Below are 27,066 nucleotides of genomic sequence, written 5' to 3' on the forward strand. Positions count from 1 at the left end.
TATGTTAGTTATCTACGGCACTCAGGTGTCTTCTGAGTACCAATCCTACACATCACTGCAAAACCTTTGTTATCTGTAGAGACTTACAGTTATATACTTGCTTTAGATTATCTTTGTAAATATAAAGAATCATGGGAGGCTTACTGAAATTACAGAAATTTAGGAATAATTTACTGATATTAATGACTTCCATATGAAAGAAAAAAGAAAAAAAGAAAAAACACCCCATGGAGATAATTGCTGTATTTTCACCTGTGTAACGTGTGAATTAACCAGACAAAACATACAGAACTGTGATTCAAAAGCACCATGCACGTTATCATACAAGCAAGACAAGGAGGAATTAATCTAGAGCACCTCTTCCTTCAGTAGCTTCCCTATCCAGAATCCTCTCTTGACTTACTTTCTGCCTTCTATAGCCTCTTCCCAAGGCTTCCAAGTTTGTATTCATTATGTTAGGTTATAAGTTACCTGAAAACTTATTTTACAAGTACAAGTACCTTTAAAGGGCTATATAGTGTGTGGAGATTTTATGGGTGGAAATATGGTAATCTTTGTTATAGTGTAGCAGTGGCTACTAACCAGTTACAGGACGCTTTCCTGGTGGGAGGTCAGTGGTTGGCAGTTGGCTGAAACTTTCAAAACTGTCTAGAAGAGGAGAACATAGAGTACCTTTGACTTTCTCGTTGTAAATACCCTAAATGGTTTTGAAAATTTCAACTATTACTGGTAGTTGCATAGCAAAACCAGAAAAATGTGACATGGTGCTTGTCTCTCAGATTGTTGTTTAAAAATCTTGTCGTTTAAAAATAATTTCTTTCAAGTTTCATATGGCAATTTGGATTTTCTGAGTAATTTACAGAAATTTATTACAAGCCCTATAGAAACTTACTCATTGTATACTTCGTACAAGGTGGGGTATGTTCCATTAATCGGAGCATCAGAGCCTGGCCAAAATAAGGTGCCTGCTTTCAAATTTTGGTACATTGCTGTCAGCCAGACCTATGGGTAAACATACAAACACATGATTTTATGGCATTTATACCACTGGAGGACCTCAGATTACCAAGTAAAAATACATAACTGGATTAGGAATATGGGCTGCAAGTATACATTTCTCTTTATTCTTTCACACATTACACAGCTGCCCAATGACCACACCTGATTTGAAGTTTGTTTTTTACCTAGGCATTCTGAAGAAAAATTAGTAGCATGGAAGCCAGGATGTTGCCATTTCTTCGGTATTTGCAGCGTAGAAAAATATAGGTATTTCCGTAATTGGCAACAGGTAGTGATCTTTTTTTCCTGTGTCAAATGCCAGTGGAATGAATCATAAATATGGAAGAATGGTTCAAAGCTGTGCCATGGGAGTTTTAGACTGGACATTAGGAAGCATTTATCTACTGAGTGGGTGGTCAAACCCTGGAACAGGCTTCCTAGAAAGGCAGTCGATGCCCCAAGCCTGTCAAAGTGTTCAAAAGACATTTGGACAATGCCATTAATAACATGTTTTAACTTTTGGTCAGCCCTAGATTGGTCAGGCAGTTGAACTGGGTGATTGTTGTAGGTCCCTTCCAACTGAAATACTCTGTTCTATTCTAGTCTAGTCTAATCTAGCCTATTCTATTTTATGGATTCTAGTTATACAGGGAATTCCGAAAAGATGGGATCCAATTTCAAAGCAGTATATTCACAATTACACAAAAATTTACAAACAGTTTAATGAGCTATCAAGTTTCAGTAACCTTTTTATAAATGCTCTGTGTTCCCTTCACCTGCTGTACAGACAACATTGAGATGATAGCTGAATTTGTTCGAAATGCCTCTCAATTGGGTCCATCTTTTTGAAACACCTTATATGACCTTACTATAAGAAGGCATGTTTCTATTAATCTTAAAGACTGCAGATGTGGTTCTGTTACAAACCTGATGGGACCCTTCATGTAACAATAGCATCAAAGCCTATCTACTTGAGTCTACTGGAGAGCAGCGCAGGGGAAAGAGACCTGGGGGTCCTGGTGGACTGCAGGATGACCATGAGCCAGCACTGTGCCCTTGTGGCCAGGAAGGCCAATGGCATCCTGGGGTGTATTAGAAGGGGGGTGGTTAGTAGGTCAAGAGAGGTTCTCCTTCCCCTCTACTCTGCGCTGATGAGACCATATCTGGAATATTGTGTCCAGTTCTGGGCCCCTCAGTTCAAGGAAAGGGAACTGCTGGAGAGAGTCCAGCACAGAGTAACAAAGATGATTAAGGGAGTGTAGCATCTCCCTATGAGGGCTGAGGGAGCTGGGTCTCTTTAGTTTGGAGGAGACTGAGGGGTGACCTTATTAATGTTTAGAAATATGTAAAGGGTGAGTGTCACGAGCATGGAGCCAGGCTCTTCTCGGTGACAAACAATGGTAGGACAAGGGGCAGTGGGTACAAACTGGAACACAGGAGGTTCCACTTAAATATGAGAAGAAACTTCTTCTCAGTGAGGGTAACAGAGCACTGGAACAGGCTGCCCAGGGGGGTTGTGGAGTCTCCTTCTCTGGATACATTCAAAACCCACCTGGACACTTCCCTGTGTAAGCTCATCTAGGTGTTCCTGCTCCGGCGGGGAGATTGGACTAGATGATCTTTCAAGGTCCCTTCCAATCCCTAACATTCTGTGATTTTGTGAGTATACTATAAACATGACTACAAGGAAATACATATATACACAAACATGTAAATAAATATATAGATGTATATTAAGTAGATATACTAATACTACGTATGTTTTTTCAAAAAATATTTTTGTATTGTTATTCCAGCTTATATTTCTAGTAAATTAATAATATTGATCATAACCATAAGTACAATCAGGGTGGGTTTTTTTAATTAAATATGCCATACGTTATATATAAGTGTTAATTTTGCTGGAAATTAAGCTCTTTGCTATTCTCTTTCTTGCTTTTACATGCCTGGACTTTGAAAGTGTATTTGTAAATTGATATAATTTGGAAGTAGATTTTTAGATTTTATTTTGTAGCTAGTTGTCAAAAACCAACCAAACAAAAAAACCCCACCATAAAACCACATCCAAATTTTACTGTGGCTTCCTGTGGCAAGAGATCAATTCCAATCCTAGCCAAAATATTTAAGTCTTTTTTACTAACTGCCACATTAAGTGAAATTTTTAATTCTCAGAATTACCATTTTAAGAGTTCTCCTAGTTTCACAAAAAACAAACTGGTTTGTAGGTAGTCTGTAACATGAAGCCTACAGGATATTTAGCATGTACTGCAAATATATGACACCGCTTTGCATTTTATTATCTTGTTTGTTTTATAATTTAGCCTGTGAGCCACTCTAGACATAAAGTAATACCATGATGAGAAAGAAACCTACTGGCTGCCCCTTCCACCACGAAGGATCAAATATTTCTGTCCCCGACAGTGAGAAATGCTTGTTCAAGTTTACATCATACATGGAGTTATCAATAATTCCATGAGATTCCGGATACAGTCCCTGCAAAATGAAAACAAACAACAAAAGACACTGAATCTTGAAATCAAATGGAGACTAAACTATGATGCAATGCACACTGTTGCAGTGTTGCAATTATTTTTATGGCTACTTTACCACAGAAACAGAACGCGCTTTCCTAACCCACACAGATCATCAGATTCCTGCCGATGAATTCAGTGTGCTGTCATGTTCCCTTGAGTTTCCCTGTTTCCTCCCCAGCCTAATTAAAACCTGATGTGCGATAGATTAATATGTCATATATGTCATGCAGCTGTATCTCAGCTGCCAAACCCATCCTGACACTCGCCCTCATCAAAGGGTTGTGTCCTCATCCATACTCAGCCATATCCAACTAGACTGAGAAATATCAGGAAGAACTGATTCACAGGCCAGAATCAGATAGCATACACCTATGGCCACATAGATCATGCCCACAGGTCTTATCTCAGCATCTCTCTCTTTTACTCCTGTAGCTTCAGTTCTCATATCCCACAAAAAGATTGGCACCACAATATCTTTTCTATGTCAGACAGATAATGAAAAGGAAAAATAGCAAATTCTCACTTACTGTGACAATAGTATAGTGGTTTGGAAAGGTTTTTGTAGGATAAACAGCTCTCATGTATTTTGAATGTGTGCCACATGTTTCTGCAACAGATCATGGAATGAATATCATTTTTCTTTTAATTGAAAACTGACAGTCTTAAAAAACAAATCAAAACAACAAAAAATAAAAAGTCAGTTGCTCTGGTATTAGAGGGGAAATGTGACTCCAAATTAAGAGACATACATTGTGGTGTCTCCTTGTGAGCTGGGTCTACCATCCCATTGCAGTCAATAGATTCTGGACACTTGATTCAGCTATCTAAAACCTACACACCTCGGGGCATTTGAGACATGCTTATTGAACCTGCCTGGCCTTCAGGTGCTGCTCCTACATCCTGTCTGCCAACCCAAATGAGTGTCTCAGATACTTCCAAGACCCAAAATGGCACCAGACATATATGTTTATGCAATGAGACTGAAGTCTCAGGTCAGCAGAGATATCTTGCAGGGCTGTCCGGTGACCACATGCATGGCAAGGACTCAGTTGCTCAAGCCCTGTAGTCTGGTGCCGTTTGAGATACACTCAGATATCCAAGGCATCTGCATGAAAGAAGACAGTTTTGATGGAAGATCACTGGGAGACCTGGTCTTTCTGACACAGCTGCTGAAGGTCACCTAGGATAGGCTACCACACTCTGAAGTACACTACAAATCCAGGTTAAGGCAAAAAATTTGTCCTGTGGCACCCTCTGTTGGTTCAGCTGACTTGCTTCTAGGCTTTTGCACCGGGCTGTATAGACTGTACTAAGCACAAATGCACTGACTACAATAAGCATGCAGACATCTCACATGCAGACACCTCCAAGAACACATATCTAAACGTAGGTGTCCTGCTCTGTAGGGAATCCTACCCTAGGTGTCCTACCTTTATCTCCAAACATTGCATCACTTTTCAGCAACCTAAGGCACTTACCACACCTGAACATCTCTAATATACTGTAGTATCCAACTTACTTACACACAAAACAAAGAAGCCTTACTGCCATTTTTTAATCTAACTCAGGTGGAGAAACAGTTCTGTATTAAGCTGTACGTCAGATGATTATTTGATTCACACTCAAACACAGTGTTTCAGTCAAAGAACAGAAACTGATTTTAACTGAACAACTTCAACTAAACATTGAAAGCCTGAAATTATTTTACAAAACTGTTCTGGTGCAGTATAGAAAAAAAAGACTTAAAGATTGTTTAAAGAAGGTCTGAAAAACTGACAAACACATGAGAGACTCAGCATATTTTTTTAATTGATTTCTCTTGAATGGTAAAGGAACTACATTCATAGTGTATGTATTCTATAAAAACTAGCTTGATCAGCTCTACTGAAAGTCCTTGATTAATGGAGTTAATAGAGAATAAATATTTTATGCTACAAATGAGCATTATGTATTTTCTTTTGCAAAGAAACCAATTTCCCTTTCCTTTCCACTGCATATTTCTGAGAAGTATAAGCAATTGTTAACATTTACCACAAATACGAGTAATGCTGAATTAGATATGTTTAAAAGGATTTCTTGGAAACATACACATTTTCATGCCTTTTGTCAATTTGGCATTTCCTTTTCACTTTTTTTAAGAGACTGGAACTGAACACTGACTTCTGCTTGCATGATTTTTTCACTGATTCAAGTTCCTTCCAATGTCAGAATGGCATCAAAGCATAAAATATTTGCACAAGAAGTCAGGTTTGCGCACTGCTTCAAGTTCAGACCTCTGCATACCCTCATTATTCACAAATAAGATTTTAAAGTATTCAGTAAAATGTAGTACTTTGTAGCATCCATGTGAAGTTTTCAAATGACAGCAATAGAAACAGAATATGATAAATTCAGAACAGATATGAACACTGTCAATTTAGACTATTACTGCTGAGAAGAAATGAATAAACAGACAGACATTTTGTCCAGGTACAAAGCGTATCAAGAGCTGAGCTCTGAAATAGTAAGGAAATTTTAACTAAGTGTGCACTAATGGGTCTCTCTTTTTAGAGCCCTTTACAGTACAAGCTAAATATCTTCAACTTACTCTTTCTTTCAATATTCAGAAATACTGGGACACAGTTACTTGAACCTTACTGCAATCACATCAATATATTAAATTATACCTATACGTAAATTAAATTGTATTTAAATCTAATTTAGTAATATTCACAGATGTACTTTTAAATATGCAGCTTCTCTTTAATAACTTCAAATATTGGACTTGAAAAAGCATATATTTGAGGAAAATTTCCCAATAACCTAATGCATTTTCTCTTCATATTAATGATGATCTTTTTATCAGCTAGAATTTTTCAGTGGAGTACAGAGAATGCAGGAAATCCTCCTCTGGCAGTTTTTTTTTCAGTCTTAAACTGTATTTGAATGTATATTTTAAACTATTTAATAAAAAGCTGCTGACCAGTATTAGAGTCCTTGTTAAACAAAAGTCATGCTTCCTGTGCCCCCAAATACAAGAATTAATGTAGAACATATAATGAAAATATACAACTGATGAGGGAGACCTGGTTTGTGATTTTCTTATTGCTGAGTAACACGTACGCATGACAGGAGCAAAAGGGACTGGAGAGCTTTCATGTAGACTTTTAAAGAAAACAGTCAAAGCACTCTTGGTAACTTACTGAGTTTTTCAATATTTGGCAGCAAAGAACTCCAAGTTTGCAAGTATTCTGCTCTAAACCCATCCATTGAAAACAGGATAAGTGGTGGCAGATCAAACCTACAGGAAAATAGGAGTTTGTCATCGTAAAGGAGTTTGGAGAGTTGGTGACTTGTTAAGATCTTTAACAACACCATAAATTCTACTTTTGAAAGTGGGAACCAGAATTATCATGTACTTCCCAGAATTAATATCACAGTCTGAGATAAATAAATAGTTCAATTTTGAGAGCAAATACACAGTCCTCCTGAAAAAAAATCATGGACAACTAAAAAAAAGTAAACACAGTAACACGGTATATATAGAATATAGCAGTAGTATTTACAGATCAAACCACACTATATATTGAACCTAGGAAATATATAGAATATATTTTTGTAGAACAAACCGCTGTATATATAGAACCTAGGAAAACAAATTGGGTTTTGTTAATATTTTAATTACAAATACAAATAAATACCTATGCTGCCAACTAGCATCCAAATACGAGCCCAGAATATAGAACAGCCAAAGTACCTCTGTACATAGTAACAGCTTGAACTCTGTCTCTCATCTCTCAATGCATCTTAAAAAACCTCTCAAGGTAGCTGCACAAGGAGTGAAAAATTAGAGCTATCACCCAGCAAGGGGTTTGGGTCAGTTGGCCTCAGTGCTGGGAAACTCAATATCTTTGCAACACCAGGTTCGTGATGAGCCCGTACCTTACCACATCACTAAGCAGTCCATGTTCTTTGTAGATTATATCTTTAGAGTTTCCCAGCTCTTATGGTGCTGGAGAAAAGTTCTTTACCTCAAGGCCCCTGACAAACAGAACTCAAAACTACAAAAGGAACACAGCATTTACTAATGTGCTGAGGGTGAGACTTCACATACAGAAACAAGGGTAAAAGCCTCAGATCTGAGTAAACAGGCACAAACTGCAGCTGATGTCCAGAACAGTGTCGAAATTCTTGTTATAAAAATTCTAACTAGGAGGTGCTAGCTGTGAAAATAAACCTTGAAGTTATTAAATATCCTTTCTATTAACCAACCTAAAAGGACTCCTAAAGAAAAATGCATTAGCAGATATAAAGTGCTGCTGCTATAGCATCTTTTTTCATAACATCAAGTGACACAATCAGTAGCATTAAGGCATCTAGTTCTACAAATTTAGTCTTTTTTGTTAACCACCTTTACAGATTCTTCAGTCTTCTCAGAAACATATAAAGAAACATAAAAATTGTAAACATGTCATCAAATTAAAAATGTAGTTTGAAGTAGGCTTCACTACACATAGTATCTATAATAAACCCAAATATGTGTAATTTGTAGGAATGGTTTGGTAAATAAGTCTGGAGAATATTGGGGGAGAAAATAATTAATAAAACTCAGTTTCTGATAACTGACTCCAAACCACTTCTTGAATAATACTTAGAGTGATAACTATTAAAAAAAAGTTATGTATCCACATAAGAAAGTAATCACCACCCCAGTTCTTTTCTCATTCACAGTGGTCTTTCCAAAGCATGGAAGTATATTGGCGCTTTGTATAAAACTAGTTTGCATGAAACAGCTTCCTGATTGGAATCTGAAATTAAACGGAGCTTTATATAGCAATGCTGTTCACAGCACTTAAAGAAGCCCTCCTCCACTAGTTTCTGAGCTTTAGCCTATGAAACTGTGTTAACTCAGCAAGTTATTTGTTAACTGAAAAAATATGTTGTTATACCTAGGTCGGGAGATGCATGCAGGGACCCATGAAGACGTCACAATAGTAAAGGTATTATTATTATTATAACTAAACTAAATTGGCAGTAAAATAGACAGAAAAATGGATAACATCACAAATACCATAATTGAACTAGAAAATAATCAATTTTTCTTTGAGAACAACTTTTAAAACTGTGTTTCTGCCTAGCCTCTACCTGTGATTCTGCAATATTGCTCAAATAGCAAAATATCTAATGGTGGGTTTGGAATGACCATGTTCTATCATTTGCAGATATACAGCTACTTTCATAGCTTCTTTTTTATCACACCTTTCTTCCCACAGATGATTCAAGTAAAAAACCCCTGTTACTTAGATAAAGAACTGCAGACACAGATTCTAACAGTTATTATAGCTTGCATAGGGCAATTTCCCTGAATTGTCACAGATAATATAGACTATGAACAATTTGTGACACATGAACCTTGAGATAACTCTAACAATTTTTCCAGGTCTTTGCATACTGACTTTCAATCTGAACTCCTGTACTCTGCTCTAATTCTGTAAATGATAAATGAATGTTCAACAAAATGACAAAGGTTTCAGAAAGCAAAAACATCGCTATCCACAAACTGCTTCTGTAGAATATTCCTTAGGGCAGGAATCTTATTCTCAGTAAATATGAAAACCTCATGAAGACCTACTTCAGGCCACCGGAGTATTTCTGACCATCACCATTTTATTTGCTAAGAAGACAAAATTATTTTATCCTACCCAGCTGGACACTGAGGAGTTTCAAGTGATACACATGGTTCTTCTACCCAAGGTATTTCACCTAAAAGGACAAAAGAAAATACTGAGTCAGCACTAAAAAACCCCACACAAATAACAAAGCAGCTTCCTGGTTGATCTTTCTAGAGCTCTTCCTGGTACTTTTTCTGCTTCAGTACAGAATTATAGAAACATAGGGTTAAAGAGTGTGGGAGATTTGAGGGATTTTCTTGAGGTTGTTGTGTGGATGGGTTTCTATTAGATGGAGATGTATTTCTGAACTAGCCAGGCTCAAAGGAATTTCAAGGTCCACTCGAAAGCTGAAAACAGGGCCTCAACGTGACTTCAGTCAACAGACCTATTAGCAGTGAGACACAGGCGCATGGACAGCTCATGAACATGGACAATATCCAATCAGCTAATGCATACTTGGAGCATGGACGCGTGATCAGGAAATAACTGCATATATAAGGAGGCTTGTTTCTGTAATAAATGGCTTCGCTTGAATTCATATTGAATTGTATGGAGTCCATGAGTTTTCGCCCTCGCAAAAGAGACCTTCAGAAATAATTTAGTGCAAGCTATTAGGCCCTCAAACCCTGGAAGGTATAATGGTTAAATATGTAAGTTAGAAACAAAGCACATGTACTACACAGACCAGGAAACAAACAAAATGGATATGAAACCCCTGTGAAATCTTAGCCCAGGTTGTATCTGGTTTTAAATGGAAAACATTTAAACATTTAATCCACACTGGATTACTGTCTTCTTTTTTTGCAGATACCATTTATACATTTAGACATGATTGCCAGGGCTCCCTTTAGTTTTTTGTTGGTTTTTGTTGTTGTTGTTGTTGTTGGCTTTTTAAGTGAAAAGAGCCAAAACTGCTTCAATCTTTCCATGCTGACCATGGCTTCCAAATTTCAATAAATTCTTTCTGTTCTGCTTTGAATATTCTCCACCTGCTTCACAGCTATACTCATTTATGATGAAATTTGCCCATCTCTTTGGAATAAATAAGGGAGGTCAATGAGAGAAGAAAGGAGGAAAGCATCCAAGGAAAAAAATATAAAGAAAAGAGAAGACAGTAGCTCTTGAAGTTCACAACTCACCACAGAAAGCTTCTATCCCAGCAACAAGCCAAAGGCAAGGATGTACAGTGACCTCAACTAGGTCAGCTCAATCAATTTAGCACCTAGTCAAACTCCTGATCGCCTTTAGCTTTAATTACATTTAGGTGACAAATATAATTTTGCAGGAGTTGCCTTACATCTCTGTCACCTCACAACATAAAGGAACTCTGATAACACATACCATGTTTTATTCCCTTGGTATACTCCTCAAGTCTCATTCCTGTAATCCAGTTTTCATAGGATCATAGAATAACTTGGGTTGGAAGGCACCTTCAAAGGTCATCTAGTGCAGCCCCCGCAATGAGCAGGGACATCTTCAACTAGATCAGGTTGCTCAGAGCCCTGTCCAGCCTGGCCTTGAATGTCTCCGGGGATGGAGCATCTGCCACCTCTCTGGGCAACCTGTGACAGTGTTTCACCACCCTCAGTTTTACCAGTGCTATTCCTTATGTATTTAACCAGAATCTGTATGAAACAATCAGCCATGAACAAAGATATTCAGAAATAAGTAATAAGAAAAAATAAGAAATTCAATCTGAAAATTAATTTCTAATAAAAAGGATGGGAAAATTTAAATCAGGCGGTGATTACTACAATATGTACCTTGGGTTGCACGAAATTTGAAGCAGGTAACGTGTCTCCATTTATTTTTGAAAAAAAAAAAAACCAATAAGCACAAAAACTCCACATTGAATATACCACTGCAATATTCAAAACCTTCTGTCTTTCTTATAAATGACACACATTCATATTGATCTCCAGTCACAAATACCAAAAGCTTCACTTCAGAAATCTTAATTTTTTCCAAAACGTCACTGTAAGACTTCATCTTGATAAACAAGTGCATCTACTTCTATATTTGCCCATCTATTTATTTCACATTACAACATATATATAGGTCTTTTTGACTTTTGATTTACCTTTGCAAACACTGTTGTAGTTTACACAGCAGTCTTTCTCCTGCAAGCAGTCATCAGAACAAGAGCAGTAACTTCCAGGTATCCGTGTCTCACCACAACGGAAATTAGTGCAGCTCCAAGATCGGGCTGAAAATTCGAAGAAAAATATTATGATTCAGTTCACAGAACCTTTTGTAAACTCCTTTGTGTGGAAATCACCCAAACAGGTTAAAAAAAAAAAAAAAAAAAAAAAAAAGGGGGTTTGTTAAACTATAATTTAAATGTCCTGCTTCACTGGCTTTAGAAGTTTTATCTGAAAGGAAAACTGAAGATTTTATTTAACATGTAAAGCCTATTTCTGCAGCCACTGAATGATAATGGAGTCATAGAATAATTTATTTTAAAAAGGTGTCCCCAAAGTCACCCTGTTCAATGCTTTCCACACTAACTGAAGATCTGGAAGAAAACAAACAAACAAATGAAAAAAAAAAAGCTATTTCTCTTACAGAAGAGAAAGAAACGGATCCTTTTCTTGCTCTTGTACATGATTCCCAGCAGACAGGAAAGAAAAAAAAAATATATGTAAGGGCTGCAGCAGGTGGAAAAAGTGATAAGGATGGAGAAAAATCTGAGCAGCTGCTGGCAGAGCAGAGAGAGGAACCAGTGAGGAGTGTGGCCTCAGCATGGGACCCTGGCAGCTGGGTCCCCTCCACCAGCTCCAGACCCTGCTGAGCGCTGTGCGGGGCTGAGAGTGCCCTGGCCGGGGCCACCCCTCATTTTCAAAAGCAGAAAAGGTGCTGGCACAGCGGCAGTGTTTCAGGGCCCTAGTCACAGATAACCTACAACTTTTGCTCACACTCATCTACAACTTTATCTGGGCCAGGAAATACACACTGCAAAGGCTTTGGTTATGCACGGATGCCTCAGCAACTCAATACCACCACATCCTTCCCTTGCTGAGGGGACATGACATAGCTTCCATATATATATGCGTAAATACAATAATTTATCCTTTTCCTATTACTATCATGTGAAAAAATAAACCCAAGCCCAAACGGAAAACCAGCGAGCATTGCCTGTATGGGAACATACTTGGCTCCAGGCAGGTGTCCTCGTAGTCCCAGCAGCAGTCCTGCCGTTCAGTGCAGCCGCTGTCGCACCGGCAGCCGGGCACCTCTTTCCTGAACTGCTCGTTGCACTTGTGCCTGCAGCTGACTGAAAGGAGAAGGGAGGCAGTCTGAGTGCTTGAATAACCCTGTCCCAGAGAGGCCAGTTAAATGGATCACGAACACAGGCTGCAGGCAGAAATGTGCAGAATAATTTCCCAAATCTGTTTCCTCAGTCATTTTCCAATGTGCTCACTAGCACAAGGGTCAGCAAGGTGAAACAAAAACCACAGTAAGTCCTCTGGATGTCAAAGGTCCTGGTGGCTGACTGGTCTGTGCTCACTCAGAGCCTGTGTCAGGGCTGTTTCTGCAGCAGGTCTTGTGTTGAAAATAGAGACACTCAGTTCTTCACCACAGCTCTGACACCTTAGTGCATGGAGAAGGGAGAGCCTTGGCTCTTCCAAGAACACCTGAGGATACCATGGGACAATCCCAAATCTCCAAACATCACCCACAGCTCCACACTAGCCAGGACAAGCCTTGTGTCTGCATTCTCTGTACTGCAGAAATACTGCTTGAACCACTCTGAGTACCTACATTTCCAGTTTGCTTGTCCACTCACACTGTTATGACAAGGACAGGTATAACTACTCAGATTTGCTGGTGCATTTTGTTATAGTTGCCAAAAAGTTCATGCTTTTGCAGGGTGCACTACCTACAAAATTCAGGCTTTAATATACACTGTACAGAAATCATGTAGAGTTAAACTTATTTTTTCAAGCTAGCCAGTTAGTTTCACCTGTAGAAAGTTCTCATGTTGCACTTTGAGCTTTAAGTGCTTACATCAACAACTACTGTTCATGCAAGAAAGCTTTGCAAATAATTAGAATAGCAAGCAATATATTCAATGACCATAAATGGATCTGTCAAAAGTACACACAGAAAGAAGTAATTGAAGGTTAAGTGTTTTATGACTAGAGTCTGTTCTGTCAAGAAAGACCTATGATTTTTCACAACTGTACATAAACATTTGAACAGTTTTTCTGTGCTTTATCAACTGGTTTAGAGTATTTAATTTATTTTTTCCTCTATCCATTTGCTTTTGAACAACTCAAAGTTGCTCAGATGATCTACCTGATTTAAAATGATACAGAATATAGCACGGTGAGCCTAAGTCAAAAAAATTATAAAACTTTTCCTCTGTCTGTGATGGAATTGTTCATATCCCTCATAATATGCAGTCCATGTTTCTATTTTCTTTACAATATTTATGTAACTGTGTAAGGTCAGGAATTTATTATTTCATTAACTTTTATTTTGAATAGTCACTACAATTACAGGAGCTATAAGGAAATTTACCTTGAGTGTATAAACAGATTCAATCGCACTATCACCAGATGGAAAGTCTGCACTGATTTTTAAACATACAGAATGACAGCTCCTCCTGACTCCTTTCCAGGCCCCTTCTCCAGACACCACAAGCCCATATCACCCATCTGGACCACAACTCCTTTTGCTCCTGAACAGCAACACCTTTGCCCATTGCCCTCATAGCAAATGTAACTGCACAAAGTTGCATCCTGCTCCAGGCTGAGGCTTCTCCTCCCACTTCACAGTGTAATACCATGTGTTGTGAACTCATCTGTCCCAAGCAGGTCTGGTTATTAAAGTAGTAAATAAAGTTAGGTAGTCCTTCATTAGGGTTGCTCTGTAACACCTGCAGTCAGAGGCACCAAAATGCTAAAATGCTCATTGGGTGCCATATTTCACTTATCGCAACTCCAACGAAGTCCCTCAGGGGAATGTCAGTGAAAACTAAAGTTGTAGGTATCTAGATATTTTACACAGAAAGTTGTAATACATCATGGACATCATCAAAAAGCAGTTACAGTTACATCTTATCCTATTTGCTAGGTTCAGAGTATTGAAAGGTCTCAGAAGGAGCTAAGACTTCCTAAGTAGGTAAACAAGTTCAATATGCGTTGACTAGGAACAAGAAATAGACTGTACTTCCTTGAACTCATCCAGTATGAGATTACTATTGTCTTGATTCTACAGGAAGGGTTTTATTTAATTTAACACATGGTGTGTTTGTTCTCACCTGGCTTGACTCCATGATAACAAAATGCTGCTATGTTTCTCTAACTAAAAAGCAACATCCCACCAAATCTCCTTTCTGCCACAACTTTACAGAAACTGAAGTTTTCGGAGACAATCATAATCAGTTTTAACATTAGGCACCTGAATTATGCCAAATGTACCCAAAGCGTGAGTCCTGAAGATGGTCCAATACCTCTTCTACAAAACATAGTGCTTAGATAATTGAAGGGTATTATATGTAAAAAATAAGTCCTATCTCAAATTTCCTAAGTATTATTTAAAAAAAAAAAAATTAAAAATTCCAAACTTCTTGTGAACTAGGTTTAACACTTCTGGAAAGAAAAGCAAGGTTTTTCAAGTATAGATTGTCAGCATACGGTTTTAATACAATCCAACTTGAAAACTTTATTTTCACAGGTGTTAAGTTTTCACAGAGCATTTACATTATGTTATAAAAGAGCCCCTGCTGAAGGCCTCTACCAGATTTTGCTTCAGTGGTAATTATGCTGGAAGTATCATAAACATACCTTGCTCCTGGTTTCCACGCTTCAGTCCTAGTCCTAAACCTAGTCCCAGGGATACAACCACCAAAGCACACAGCAGTACCTGCCACACAGACACAGGAAAATTAAAGTTCACAATTGTGACAAACTGTTATGTTTCTTGGAAATGAACAGTGCGATTATTATTTCTGCTTCCTGTGAACTAATCATTTATCTGGACTTGTTTATAAAAAAATTGGAGACATGCTGAACCTGAAGATAGGAGAGGCACATCAATGATAATCTTGTGAACTGCTTACAAGCCAACACCTTAATACCACACTTTTAACCGATGGCCCATCCCATGTTGTAATCAGGAAAGTCTTTGCTGGGGAAAAGACAGTAGGAATTACTATAATCAACATATTTACCTATTTTGCAAACTCTTAATCTGTGTAAAGAGAAGGAAATTATTTTTATTTAGCTTCTGTAATGGAAAAAAACCCAACTTCTTTCTGAAATGCTCAGAGATTTCTTAAGAGACTCAGCTGTACTGAGGCTGCAAGCATCAAATTTTCATCCACATGCCAGCTTCTCATAGCAAGTCTCCCCAGTAATGAGGTTAGAGAAACTGAAAAGAGACAAACAGCCCAAGGAAACCTCATAACAGAAAGCAGCATAATGTTTGGGAGATGGGGAATAGCTGAGGGGGCCTCTATCAGTTTAACAGACACTTCAGATGAATGGCAATGTACGCTGACTGAAAGGCAGAGTAAAAAGTGAACAGCCCTCTCAGAGTATTTCATTGTGTATGCGCTTTCCTCTTCACTAAGGCAATGATGGTAAATAAAGTGCATATCACAGAAAATCACCATAAACCAGCCCAGTTTACTTCCCATCTTTGTCTCAGAGCCTTCTCTTGTCTCCTGCCATCTCCAGAACCCACCAGACACTAGCATATACTAAGATTCAAAATAAAGTAGAAATAAGAGACACTTATGCTCATACTAAGTATTACTGTAATGGAGCCTCTAACTGAGACTACTGCAATAATAAGCTGAAAAAAACTATACATGTGAGTAGGATATAACCAAGTGCACATAAGCCATCTTGTTACTCTTCAGTCATCCCTGCTCACAAAAACACCCTACCCTCTGTTATTTTCGTGCTCTGCCCGGTTCTCAGCCATGGGTGCACAATTTGGCCATGCAGCAGCTCCACACCAGGACACAGTCTAAGCACACATTATTCCTTCCCATACAGCAGGAAGATCAAGGCGCACAAGCCAGGAAGTCAGGATCATGGCACACTCCAACCAGCTCTCTAACAGGGGCAACCGGAAGACCAAACTGTGGGTCTGGCATGGCACATATCTGTTCCTCTGGACACAGTCAGTCGGAGGGGCTCCCTCCAGACTACACACTTTCTCCTCCTACTGTTATCCTCCGTGCAACTGCACTCAGAAGTGTGCTCTTTATCCCCGGCTGCCCACCCTCTCCAGCCTCACGTCAATGACTTTTTTCTTAAGCAACACCAAAAACCAGCAACACCAAAGCTACTTCCTTCACACTTTATTTTCTTTCTGCTGCTCACTCCCTGGGGTTTGTGCAGCAGAAATTCACCAAAAGCGGGAACGGAAATGGAATTCGTGAGAGAGCTGGCTAAGAGAGACAGATGGGATAGGCATGTTTAGAAATATCGCCCAAAGTGGCAGAAATGGTAAAGATCCTCGAAAATACACCCCAGATGTGAAGGTAGAAATTTAATCCTACATCCAGTCAGCAAGGACTGAGAGTCAGAGGTGGATTTGAGCTAGAACAGCGGCCGCTCCTGCTGGGCAGGGAGCATAATGCTGCCAGGGTAATATCACGTTTCCCTGAACACAGATCAACCCGATCACCAGGGCATGCGCTCTTCACCTTAAAGTTCACTACGGTTTTACCCTCCATTTTCGTTAAAACTCACATTTGTAACTGAAATAAATAGATGATACTAAATTGAAAGTACACCTATTACAGCAGCAAACATTCCCACTGCTGCAAGCCGTGAGAGAGCTGAAGTAAAATCCAAAACCCATAGCAGGCATACGGATGAGATGCTGCACTTATTATAGCATTTACACAAACACACTTCATTTTGTGGCATTCATCCTTGAGGTGAAATAACATTGGTAGCATCTATTCAAACCCTCAGACTTTCCACAGCTAACTTCTATGTCTAAATTCAGGACTATGGCTACTTATTCATAAAAAAGTTGTTCCTGATGCACATGCTCTGTTCTCTGGAGGACTTACTGGACAGTGTGAATACTATTTGTGAGTACACAATTCTCTGCCTAAGCTTTCAGAAAACGTTTGTTTTCTGAATAGTTTGTTTCAGGATACTTAAATTTATCACTTTACTCTTCCAAGCATGTCTGGAAAGTAAAATTTTCTTTTCTTCATAGTTAAGTATTTTTCCCACATTGTTTCTGATTCATTTATTTTTACTGAAGCCTTAAGTAAAAAATGCCTGTTCTCTTTTTTTTTTTCCCTCAATTTCCAATATTTCCGTCACATTTTATGCAACCTTTGCACAATGCAGCATTAAATAGTAAGTTGTATTATGTGCATTGTTCTGATGACATAAAGCTGAAGAGTATCATAATTAGACTCTTTTTTTCATAGGGCCGTTTTCAAAATTGAGTTTTGAGTCTTTCAAAAATCAGTACCTGTCATTTTCTTTAAATTCCTATTTACAGATGCAAGAGCTTGTGCAAGCATTTACACGTACATATATATACACTCACATAAAGTTGCTTTTGTGGTCACAAACATAAGCTTAAAACTCTATATTGTCTACAACAAAAGATTTTAAAAACTAAACAAAACGCCTACGCAATATCATTTAAAAGGCAGCTGCACGACTCTTAAAGCCCTGGGCAAAAGAGAAAGAATTGACACAACAGTTGATATCTGATACTGACAATATCGTAGGAAACGGTTCGTTAGTCTTTTCCCAAGCCTTGCTTCCTGAGTATTTTTTACCAGAACCTTGCCTACATGTTCTGTTTTGTTAATGACAAGTACAAAGATAAAAAAGTAAGCAAAAAGTAACTGCGGCTGCTTTGGCTACAATCACATCCGTTTCAAACAAATGTATAAAATAAAGCGTTGAAGCTTTGTCTTAGCTGTGCAAAAGAACTATGAGGTATCATTGTAAAGCAAAAAGTGCAGTTAACTGTCTGAAAAAAACAAGTTTGCTTGGTAAGTACCACGCGAACTTCAGAAACCTGCCAGTGAAGTTAGTGCGTTCATGCTGTAAAACTTTAAGCACTAGTTACCAAGCTACCCCGAAGGATTATATTAATACAACGAAGCTTCTAAAACTTTTGCAGATTTGAGAATTGTTAAACCAGCAGCCCTGAAGAACAGCACCTACTTACAGCACAGATAGCTTTGTATTTCAGGAGTGTTTTTTTCTTCACAAAATCTGTTGGTTTTAAAGACACCTCATCCAAATATCCTGTTTCATGGTTGATGATATCGTCCTGAAGCTCCATTTTGCCAAGATCTGCCTCTTTGCTGTGCATACGCTGCGTTCCTCAGCCGGGTTAGCTGCAACTAAGACGCTACTCCTGCCTCCACGTGTATACATACTTTGTTCATAGGGATTTTATGAGATCTCAGCTTTTGCATCAGTAATAGGTTCGCAGGATGCCAAAGTAAGCAGGAAAAAGACTTCAAAAGGTCAAAGGCTGATAAACATTATCTGTGTACAGAGAACCTGTCTCTCACATTTCAAGATAAGGATGGCATTAGATAAACTCTTAACTGGAGATTAGGAGTAATATGTTGCTAAGCAATAAAATGCAAAAATGACACAAATGCAAGTACTCAGCTATTTGCTTAAAAGCTTGTCATCCAGAGTATTTGTTGTCTTCAAATAAAGTGTTAAATATGTTAAATACAATGAATATGAAAGTAGACAGTTACTTAACTCCTGCTTTGTGTCATGCCTATGTTTACAGGTCCCCTCCCTTTTTAAGCACCAAAGGATTCCTCACATTTCGTTTCAATGCCCCTTTCTCACATACTTCTTTCAGCTTGTTACATTTTGTTCAGTAGTGATAGATGTACTCATCAAAAACAAAAGGTATACAGCCAAATAAAATTCAATTAAAAAATGAAAAAGTTTTGTTCCAAGTACAATTTGAAATCTATTTGGTTTTCAATTTGGTGGTTAATGTTAAGGGTTGTTTGTTATGAAAATGTACTTTCAGAGCCTACTAAGGCTATTCAAAGTGTAACCATTCAAACGTTGATCCGATTCGAAAGTTAAGCACCCCATCAGCTGTAATCTATAATACATAAATTCATAATATTAATAATTATTTTTAAAAATCCAAAGCTGGTGAAATAAATAACTTAAGCTTTTCCTATGGATAAACAACGTTTAATCCAATCTTTTAATTGTATTCTTTAAACATGTGTTCATTAGAGCATAAGCAAAACAGCGCTGGGTGCGCGGGGGATTCACTCCGCCCAACACGCACACTCTTAACAATAAGAAGTGTGTTTAAATACAGTAAGGTATTACATATTCATAATGACCCCAGGAACGCCTATACATATTCATGACCTTTCCCGCTTTTTATTAAAATGAGTTTCATATAACCATCTTCATATTCCCCTCCTTGACCCTCCCCTGTTGTGCCTGCGCAATGTCACTTGGTGAATTTGAGGAAGGGTCTTTAGGGGTCTTTGGATGAAGGCTCCTTCAGCTTCGTCACAGTGGACTTTTTACCTTTTGCTCATTATGAAGAACTGGCTGGAACCCAAGCTACCAAACTGACTGAAACCGGACTGGCGCCCCCTTTTTGCTGTAAATCTTGGCTATCTTGTCTCCTCAAGGTTGCAGCTGGTGCTGTAAAACTTCTTATCTCAGCATTTAATGAAGTCCTGCTTTTTTTAGCACAATTGGTTACATATAGCTCTAAAATAGATATTAATTATGTGGTTTAAATGTTAGCTTGTTAGTAGGCCCTTATAATATAGTTGCTTAACCCTTAAAATATTAGTTCCCTCTATCAATATAACTTCCTAAACAAGTTTCATAATTACTTCTTTTTTTATACATAGAACTTAACCACCTTTTTCTCTTTTTCAAGTTCAGAGTCCGTGCCTCATTTGGTTATACCTTTAAACATTAAACATCTTAGCACGAATCACAACTGCATTTTTCACACTGGTATGAATAAAATTAACTACACTGCAGCCCAAACCAGTACAATCTCTACACCTTATTCTATACCATTTGTGTCATGGTCATGTCCCACGTTATCCAATACATCCCCATTTATCAACCCCTCACCCCAAACAGCTTTTGATATACCGGAAGACATCATTCCTTTAATCTATGGGCCACCCCTTAACATGTCCATTGTGTTCACTTCTTCCATAATCTGGGTTCCATCTGTTACAGTGGTTGCTCAGGACAGGAGAGACAGTGTGTTGTGTGGAGTTATTCGCTACCAAAACCTATTCAGGTTGAGTCCCACTTGCAGGGCTTCTTGCAAAGCTTGTTCTCTGTGCAGGTGGTTCCTATAACTATGCTATAGCACTTCCTATAACATGCAACCCAAACACCAGGCTATGACAATTTAAAACTATATCCATTACAATCTCCAAGTCTGGTCCCTTTGAACCAGGCTATATAGTTTAATATTGCAATGAACTCTTTCCCTTGCCCATGCTCCAGCACAGATATGCATCAGCTCCCATCCTTCAGGGGAGCACGGGCTCCAGTGTGGACCTGTCCACAGGCACAGACACTTTGGGGTGTATCTGCTCCAGCATGGATTTGCAGGTCACAGTCCCTTCAGCTGGAGTTCAGACTGTAGTTACAGCATGCCCACTTCAGCAGTACAGGAACAGCAGCAACACCCTAGCCATACACCAGCCCAGGCACGTGGCCAGTGCTGTTACCAAAATGTTCCCAGGCACAGCAAAGCAAGATGATAAGCATGACAGCAAATAACAGCCAGCAAAAATCACTAGACTCTAACATGCAACAAAGCAAGCGAGTCCCATGGCAAGTGCAGGAGCCTGCCTGTTAACAGCTAAACAGCTGTAGCAGCTATAAATCCGGTCTGGCACATTCCAATCAAATCTGTCCTTATCTCGAACACCTCTGGTGCTGCACTGGGTGCCAAAAATCACTGGTGTGGGTTAATCCTGATAGGCAGCTCAGCCCCACACAGTCCCCACACAGCCCTATTGTCCCAAGGGAGAGAAAACTCATAGGTTGAGATAGAGGTAGTTTTATAGGTAAAGCAAAAGCCATGTGCACAAGCAAAGCAAAACCACAAATTCATTCAGTACTTCCGATGGGCAGGCAGTTTTTCAGTCACTTCCAGGAAAGCTGGGCTCCATCGCATGTAACTGGTACTTGGGAAGGCAAACACCATCACTCTGAACGCCACCTCCTTCCTCCTATTTTCCTCCAAGGTTTTATTGCTGAGCACAATGTCATATGATGTGGGGCATCCCTCGGGGCAGTTGGGGTCAGCTGTCCCAGATGTGCTCCATCCCAACCCCTTGTGCACTCCCAGACTGCTCACACAGAAGGCCTTGAGGCTGTGCAAGCATTGCTCAGCAATAGCTAAACCAGGGGGGTGTTATAAACAGTTTTAAGTACAAATCAAAACCACAGCCCCATACTAGCTACTGTGAAAAAAAAAATAATTCTATCCCAGGCAAAACCAATACATAAATTTACAGAAGTAGCAAATTTGACCTTTGGGAGTACAGGTACTTAGTGTAGGCACCCAAAGTGAATTTCTGCTTCTATTGATATATTAAAAAAATAATATAGCAAATGGAACCGTATGCGATCTTATTCATTTGATTTTGCTACTTTTTCCTAATCATTGTTCTGATCTCACAAACATTACTGCCCATATGATTTATTTCTATGAAATATCTGACTGAAAAAAAATAATAATATAGAACTTCATGAACACTGACCAAGAACCCAGACTTTTCTGTTTAAAGATCAAGGGCATTTAAAAATACCTTTTTTCATCCCTACCAAAAGACAATTCCCACAAAAAAAAAAAAATAGGCAATCCATATGATCAATACCTAAGAGTAAAGAAAACAACAGAGAAGAAGGAAATAACTATCAATTAACCTTTCTGTTCTTACTGCATGGTAAATTTAAGTGATCGCTCTGTGTGTAGTCTGACACTATACAAATACAGGGCTAGGGTACAGACAAACCCATTCCCCTGTAGTCAAATTGCAGTCCTCAGTCCATCTGGCACTTCCAGAAGTGGGAAGATGGTTTTTAAGAACACAGGTAGGGCATTTCTGCCGTATACATGTTAGAAAGCACTCGGGGAAATAGAAAGAAACACTTCTGAATAGTCAATTCCTGTTGTTTTAAGCTACTAGTAAAAAGCTGCTGAAAGTCTTCTAAGGCCATCAAGAACTAGACAGGCCTTAACATACCATCAGCTAAAAGACACCTTTGTACTCACTTGTCATACATGAATGGCACTCAGGAAAAAACCTCAAAGCTTAACCATTTTTTCTCATAAATGTTTATCATCCTTAAATAAATGGACATTTTGGTGAAGGTTTTTCACCAGAGTAACATGACATTTACAGTCATTTTGAAAAGTGCATTTCCTTTTCTGTCTCTGGATGAAGAGGGTCATTTCTTCCTCATGCAAATGCTGTTTTTCTTCCTCATGCAAATGCTGTTTTTCTTCCTTGTTACATGATGCTTACGGTTTTGTGTTACCTAATCCACAGTCTGGCAGGGCTTTGTGACTCGCCAGACACACCTGGGTGCAATCCCAGGGCGTAAGATCTGTACTGTTCCTCCACTTGGTTCCCTCAGGCAAAGCAGGACGACCATCGCTTAGGTCTGACCTGCTGTGCCACCCCTGACCCTGAGCTCCAACCCTATGACCAGAATCTCTGTCAAAGGTAGGTCATTGGTAGTTCAGTTTTGTTAAAATGAGATCTGGTTAGATGAGGGGTTAACTCAGGACATACATAAATCACCATTGGGACCTCTTGGGTGGTTGAAGGCTATCATGCAGTCCAGCTTCAGAATTCAAAACTGGGTATATTATTTGGGCCAACTTGTGGACTAGGACTCTAGTTAAGGTTAGACCACGTCTGTCTAATAAAGGTAACCAGTTAAATTGCGGGTGTCATGGCAAGTACAGTTTAGACTGAATGTTGGTTAATGACCTACAGTAAAGTCATATTAGGCCAAAGTTGTGGACAGATTGTGGCTTGGTACATTTAAGGTTGGATCAAGATCTGGAGCCCATGACACAGTTAGGAATGGCAGTCCTAACGTGACTGTGACCGAGAACTAAATCAGATAAAAGAATAGACTGGTCCTCAAGAATAAGACATCATGATGAGAAAAAACACCTCTTTGGGTCACTATGGGAATAGATTAGGAGCTTGGCATAGAATTAGAGTAGATACCTTCCCTGGGTGGGCAAGTACTGACACTAGGTGTTGGCAGGACGTCCAAGGGCATGTCAGGTCATACTGCAATACACTATAAACGAGCACACAGTGAGGAGTATTCTGAACATTTCTTAGAGAAGAAACAGCTCTAAGACTGAGGTCAACACAATTACAATAGCAACTCAAGCAAGCTCAAACGGACCTTTCTCTATATTATATCTTCTCTCTTCCCAGTGATCAGGTAAGCATGATTTGTTTCCCAAGCAGGTATTTCCCATTACTGACCAGAATGCACTGATTTCAGTCATGTGTACTACTGCTCATTGGTAACAGCAAGTATCTCTGCTGGCTGTGTGAGTTCTGGTGCCCCATGTAACACAATTTCCTGGAGTAGTTTTAAAATTTATTTATAGCATTTCTCATTGCTTAAATTACCTATTCTTCTCGGCTTGTTTACACAAAAGCTGTTTACATTCACAACAAATAATCCCTTATCCAATCCTACATAAGCTTTTCCCTATGGGTACAACCTATTATTTTCCACTCAAGCCTGGAAATGCTATTCTCTCACTTCTCTGAGGCCTTCATCTACTGGCTAAGAATTTGGGATGCTCAGCTTTATTTTTCTGCTGTAGACATAAGTTTGTATCCAGTTACCAGCACCAGCTGAATTGAGTTCCATGGCCAGCCACAGAAAGCTCAGAAAACACAGTGTCAAAGAGCCACAAAATTTTAAAACTGCCTTGATTTGGCATTTTCACTTTATTTTTAACCTAAAACCTCCCCTATTCCCCTTTGGTTGGTACTGCGGGGTTTACAGACCGCCCGACACCTGCCTCAGTTTACCTGTCTCATTCAACTAATTCTAACAACCCTCTCCCCTTATTGATTTATTAAAAATATGGACTTCTGGCTCTTTGGTTACCCTTCCCCCTAGCTTAACTTTTTAAATACAGTAATCATTTTGCACTCCAGGATTAGTTCGATGATACTCTGTTTTACATTAATGCTTCATAGTCTGATGTCTCTCAGTTCTTCCCCCTGCACTGGGGTCAGATGCCAAACCAGTTGCCAAAGCAGCATTCTTACTTCAATGGCTCCTTAGGCGTGTAATTTGTCAAGTTATCCTAAAACCAAATTATTCAAAAAACGAAGAAACCTAAGCAAATATTTTCGTAAAATAAAAAAAAAAAAAAAGAAGAACAAAAACCACCCTCCATACCCCCCAAAAAAAACCTCCAAACCGAAACAACAACAGAAACATTCAGAAAATTTCAATGTCTGCTGGTTATCCCCCTGGTTCCCGCTTCCTTCCCCGGCAGGAAGTGCTGCGGGCGGGCGGTGGCGGGGAGCGGGGCAGTACCCACCACTGAGCCCCGCACCGGGCCGGGAACTGCGAGCGGCGCCGCTCGGAACGCTGCGGCGGCCGGAACGGCTGGGCCGAGCAGCCGCTTCGGGGGCGGGATCAGGGACGGTGCTTCCGGCGAGGGAGCGAGCGAGCGCGGCGGCGCCAGCTGCGCCTCAGAAAGGGCCAGGCGGGGGCCGAGTGGCGCCCGGCCCGGCGCCATGTCCATCCCCATGGTGCCTATGGAGACGCAGCTACAGAGCATCTTCGAGGAGGTGGTGGTGAGTCCGGCCCCGGAGTGCGGGGGGAGCGCTGTGGGCAGGTCGGGCCGGACCGGACCGGGGCCTTGTCCAAGGCCCCGCGGGCCGCCGTACTCTCCCCGCGGGGCCGGGAGCGGGATCATGGAGAAGATGAAAACAGGGAGGAAAGAGGTTTTTTATTTTTCTGGCCTACTTCGTGCGTGGAAACTCCGGGGGTGTGAAACGCCGCTGTTCTCCTCGGCGGTAGTTGGTGCTGTTGCCAGCCGCGCCCGGAGACCAGCGGAGGGGAAGCGGCTTCTCCCGTCTGAAATTCTCCCTCTGCTGAGTGTTTATAAGGAGGCTGAGGCAGAGCAGGGCTGGGCGTGACACAGGGGGGAAGCAGCTTGCTTGCCCAAAACCAAATTATAGTGCACGGAGTTTACTGTGGGATAAGCAGCTTGAGAAGGCATTTCAAAAGACGCTGTAAGAAAATCATAGAATCGCTTTGGTTGGGAAAGACCCTCAAGATCATTGAGTCCAACCATAACCTAACTCTAGCACTAAACCATGTCCCTAAGAACCTCGTCTAAATGCCTTTTAAACATCTCCAGAGATGGTGACTCCACCACTTCTTTGGGCAGCCAGTTCTAATGCCCGACAACCCATTCCATGAAGAATGTTTTCCTAATATCCAATCTAAACCTCCCCTAGTACAACTTGAGGCCATTTCCTCTCGTCCTGTCACTTTTTACTTGGAAGAAGAGACCAACACTCTCTATGCTACAATTTCCTTTCAGGTAGTTGTAGACAGCAATAAGGTCTCCCCTCAGCCTCCTTTTCTCCGGGCTGAACAACCCCAGATCCCTCTGTCGCTCCTCATGAGACTTGTGCTCCAGGCCCCTCACCAGCTTTGTCACCCTCCTCTGCACTCTCTCTAGTACCTCAATGTCTTTCTTACGATGAGGGGCCCAAAACTGAACACAGTAAATGAATGTGTCGAGGAGACATTTTTCTTGAGCCAACAAAATTACATGAGTGAATTGTGGAAATACACCCGCACAATGGTACTTGCAAAATAAAGCATAGTTTGTTATGTCATTGGAATAGAATATTTCAGTTGTAAGTAGCCTACAATGGTCATCTGTCAGACTGCCTGACCAATTCAGGGCTGACCAAAAGTTAAAGCATATTATTAGTGATATTGTCCAAATGCCTCCAAAACAGTGACAGACTTGGGGATCAGCCACCTCTCTAGGGAGCCTGTTCCAGGGTTTGACCACTGTCTCAGTAAATAAATGCTTCCTAATGTCCAGTCTGAACCTCCTCTGGCACAGCTTTGAACCTTTCCCACATGTTCTGTCATTGGATCCCTGGGATGAGAGATCAGCACCTTTCCTCAGGAAGGTGTAGTGAGTAATGAGGTTGCTCCTCAGCCTCCTTCTTTTCAAACTAGACAAACCCAGAGTCCTCAGCCACTCCTCACAGGACATCCCTTCCAGCCCCATCAGCAGCTTTGCCCTCCTCTGGACACATTCAAGGACCTTCACATCCTTCTTAAATTGTGGGGCCCAGGACTGCACACAGTACTCCAGGTGAGGCAGCACCAACACTAAATACAGTGGGATAGTCACCTCTTTTGACTGGTTGGTGATGCTGTGTTTGATGCACCCCAGAACATGGGTTGTCTTCTGGGCTGCCAGGGCACACCTGCTGACTCACTGAGCTGCTGCTACCAGTGCCCCCAAATCCCTTTCTGCAGGGCTGCTCTCCAGTCGCTCTTCTCCCAGCTTATACTTGTGCCCTGCATTACTCCATCTCTGGTGGAGAATATGGCATTTGACATTGTTAAATTTCATCCTGTTAATCATTGCCCAATACTCCAATCTATCTAGATCCCTTTGCAAGGCTTCTTTTCCCTCAAGAGAGTCAATAATACATCCCATTTTGGTATAATCAGCAAACTTACTAATGATACAGTTAACTCCCACATCCAGATCATTGGTAAAAATGCTGAACAGAACTGGCCATAGAAGTGTGCCCTGAGGACACCACTGGTGACTGATTGCCAGCCAGA

General features: G+C 40.1%; 2 protein-coding genes across 3 annotated transcripts in view; one reads left to right on the forward strand and one right to left on the reverse strand.

Annotated features, from left to right (window-relative positions):
- Positions 1 to 19,465, reverse strand: part of ENPP3 (ectonucleotide pyrophosphatase/phosphodiesterase 3) — a 43,601-nt gene extending 24,136 nt beyond the window's left edge. The window contains exons 1-9 of the mRNA XM_065833940.2: positions 18,356 to 19,465; positions 14,977 to 15,055; positions 12,336 to 12,458; positions 11,265 to 11,390; positions 9,215 to 9,275; positions 6,716 to 6,813; positions 4,061 to 4,140; positions 3,373 to 3,492; positions 893 to 1,002 (exon numbers count right to left, since the gene is read on the reverse strand). Of these exons, the coding sequence (XP_065690012.2) occupies positions 893 to 1,002; positions 3,373 to 3,492; positions 4,061 to 4,140; positions 6,716 to 6,813; positions 9,215 to 9,275; positions 11,265 to 11,390; positions 12,336 to 12,458; positions 14,977 to 15,055; positions 18,356 to 18,502 (944 nt within the window). The 5' untranslated portion in view covers positions 18,503 to 19,465. The remainder of the gene's footprint in view (positions 1 to 892; positions 1,003 to 3,372; positions 3,493 to 4,060; positions 4,141 to 6,715; positions 6,814 to 9,214; positions 9,276 to 11,264; positions 11,391 to 12,335; positions 12,459 to 14,976; positions 15,056 to 18,355) is intronic.
- A 5,309-nt stretch (positions 19,466 to 24,774) lies between these two features.
- MED23 (mediator complex subunit 23) overlaps positions 24,775 to 27,066 on the forward strand; it is a 39,694-nt gene continuing 37,402 nt past the window's right edge. For both annotated transcript variants that reach the window (XM_065833938.2, XM_065833937.2), the window contains exon 1: positions 24,775 to 25,034. In XM_065833938.2, coding sequence (XP_065690010.2) covers positions 24,975 to 25,034 — 60 coding nt within the window. In that variant the 5' untranslated portion in view covers positions 24,775 to 24,974. The remainder of the gene's footprint in view (positions 25,035 to 27,066) is intronic.

This window comes from Patagioenas fasciata, chromosome 3 (genome assembly GCF_037038585.1).
Source record: "Patagioenas fasciata isolate bPatFas1 chromosome 3, bPatFas1.hap1, whole genome shotgun sequence".
In the NCBI taxonomy this organism is placed as follows: Eukaryota; Metazoa; Chordata; class Aves; order Columbiformes; family Columbidae; genus Patagioenas; species Patagioenas fasciata.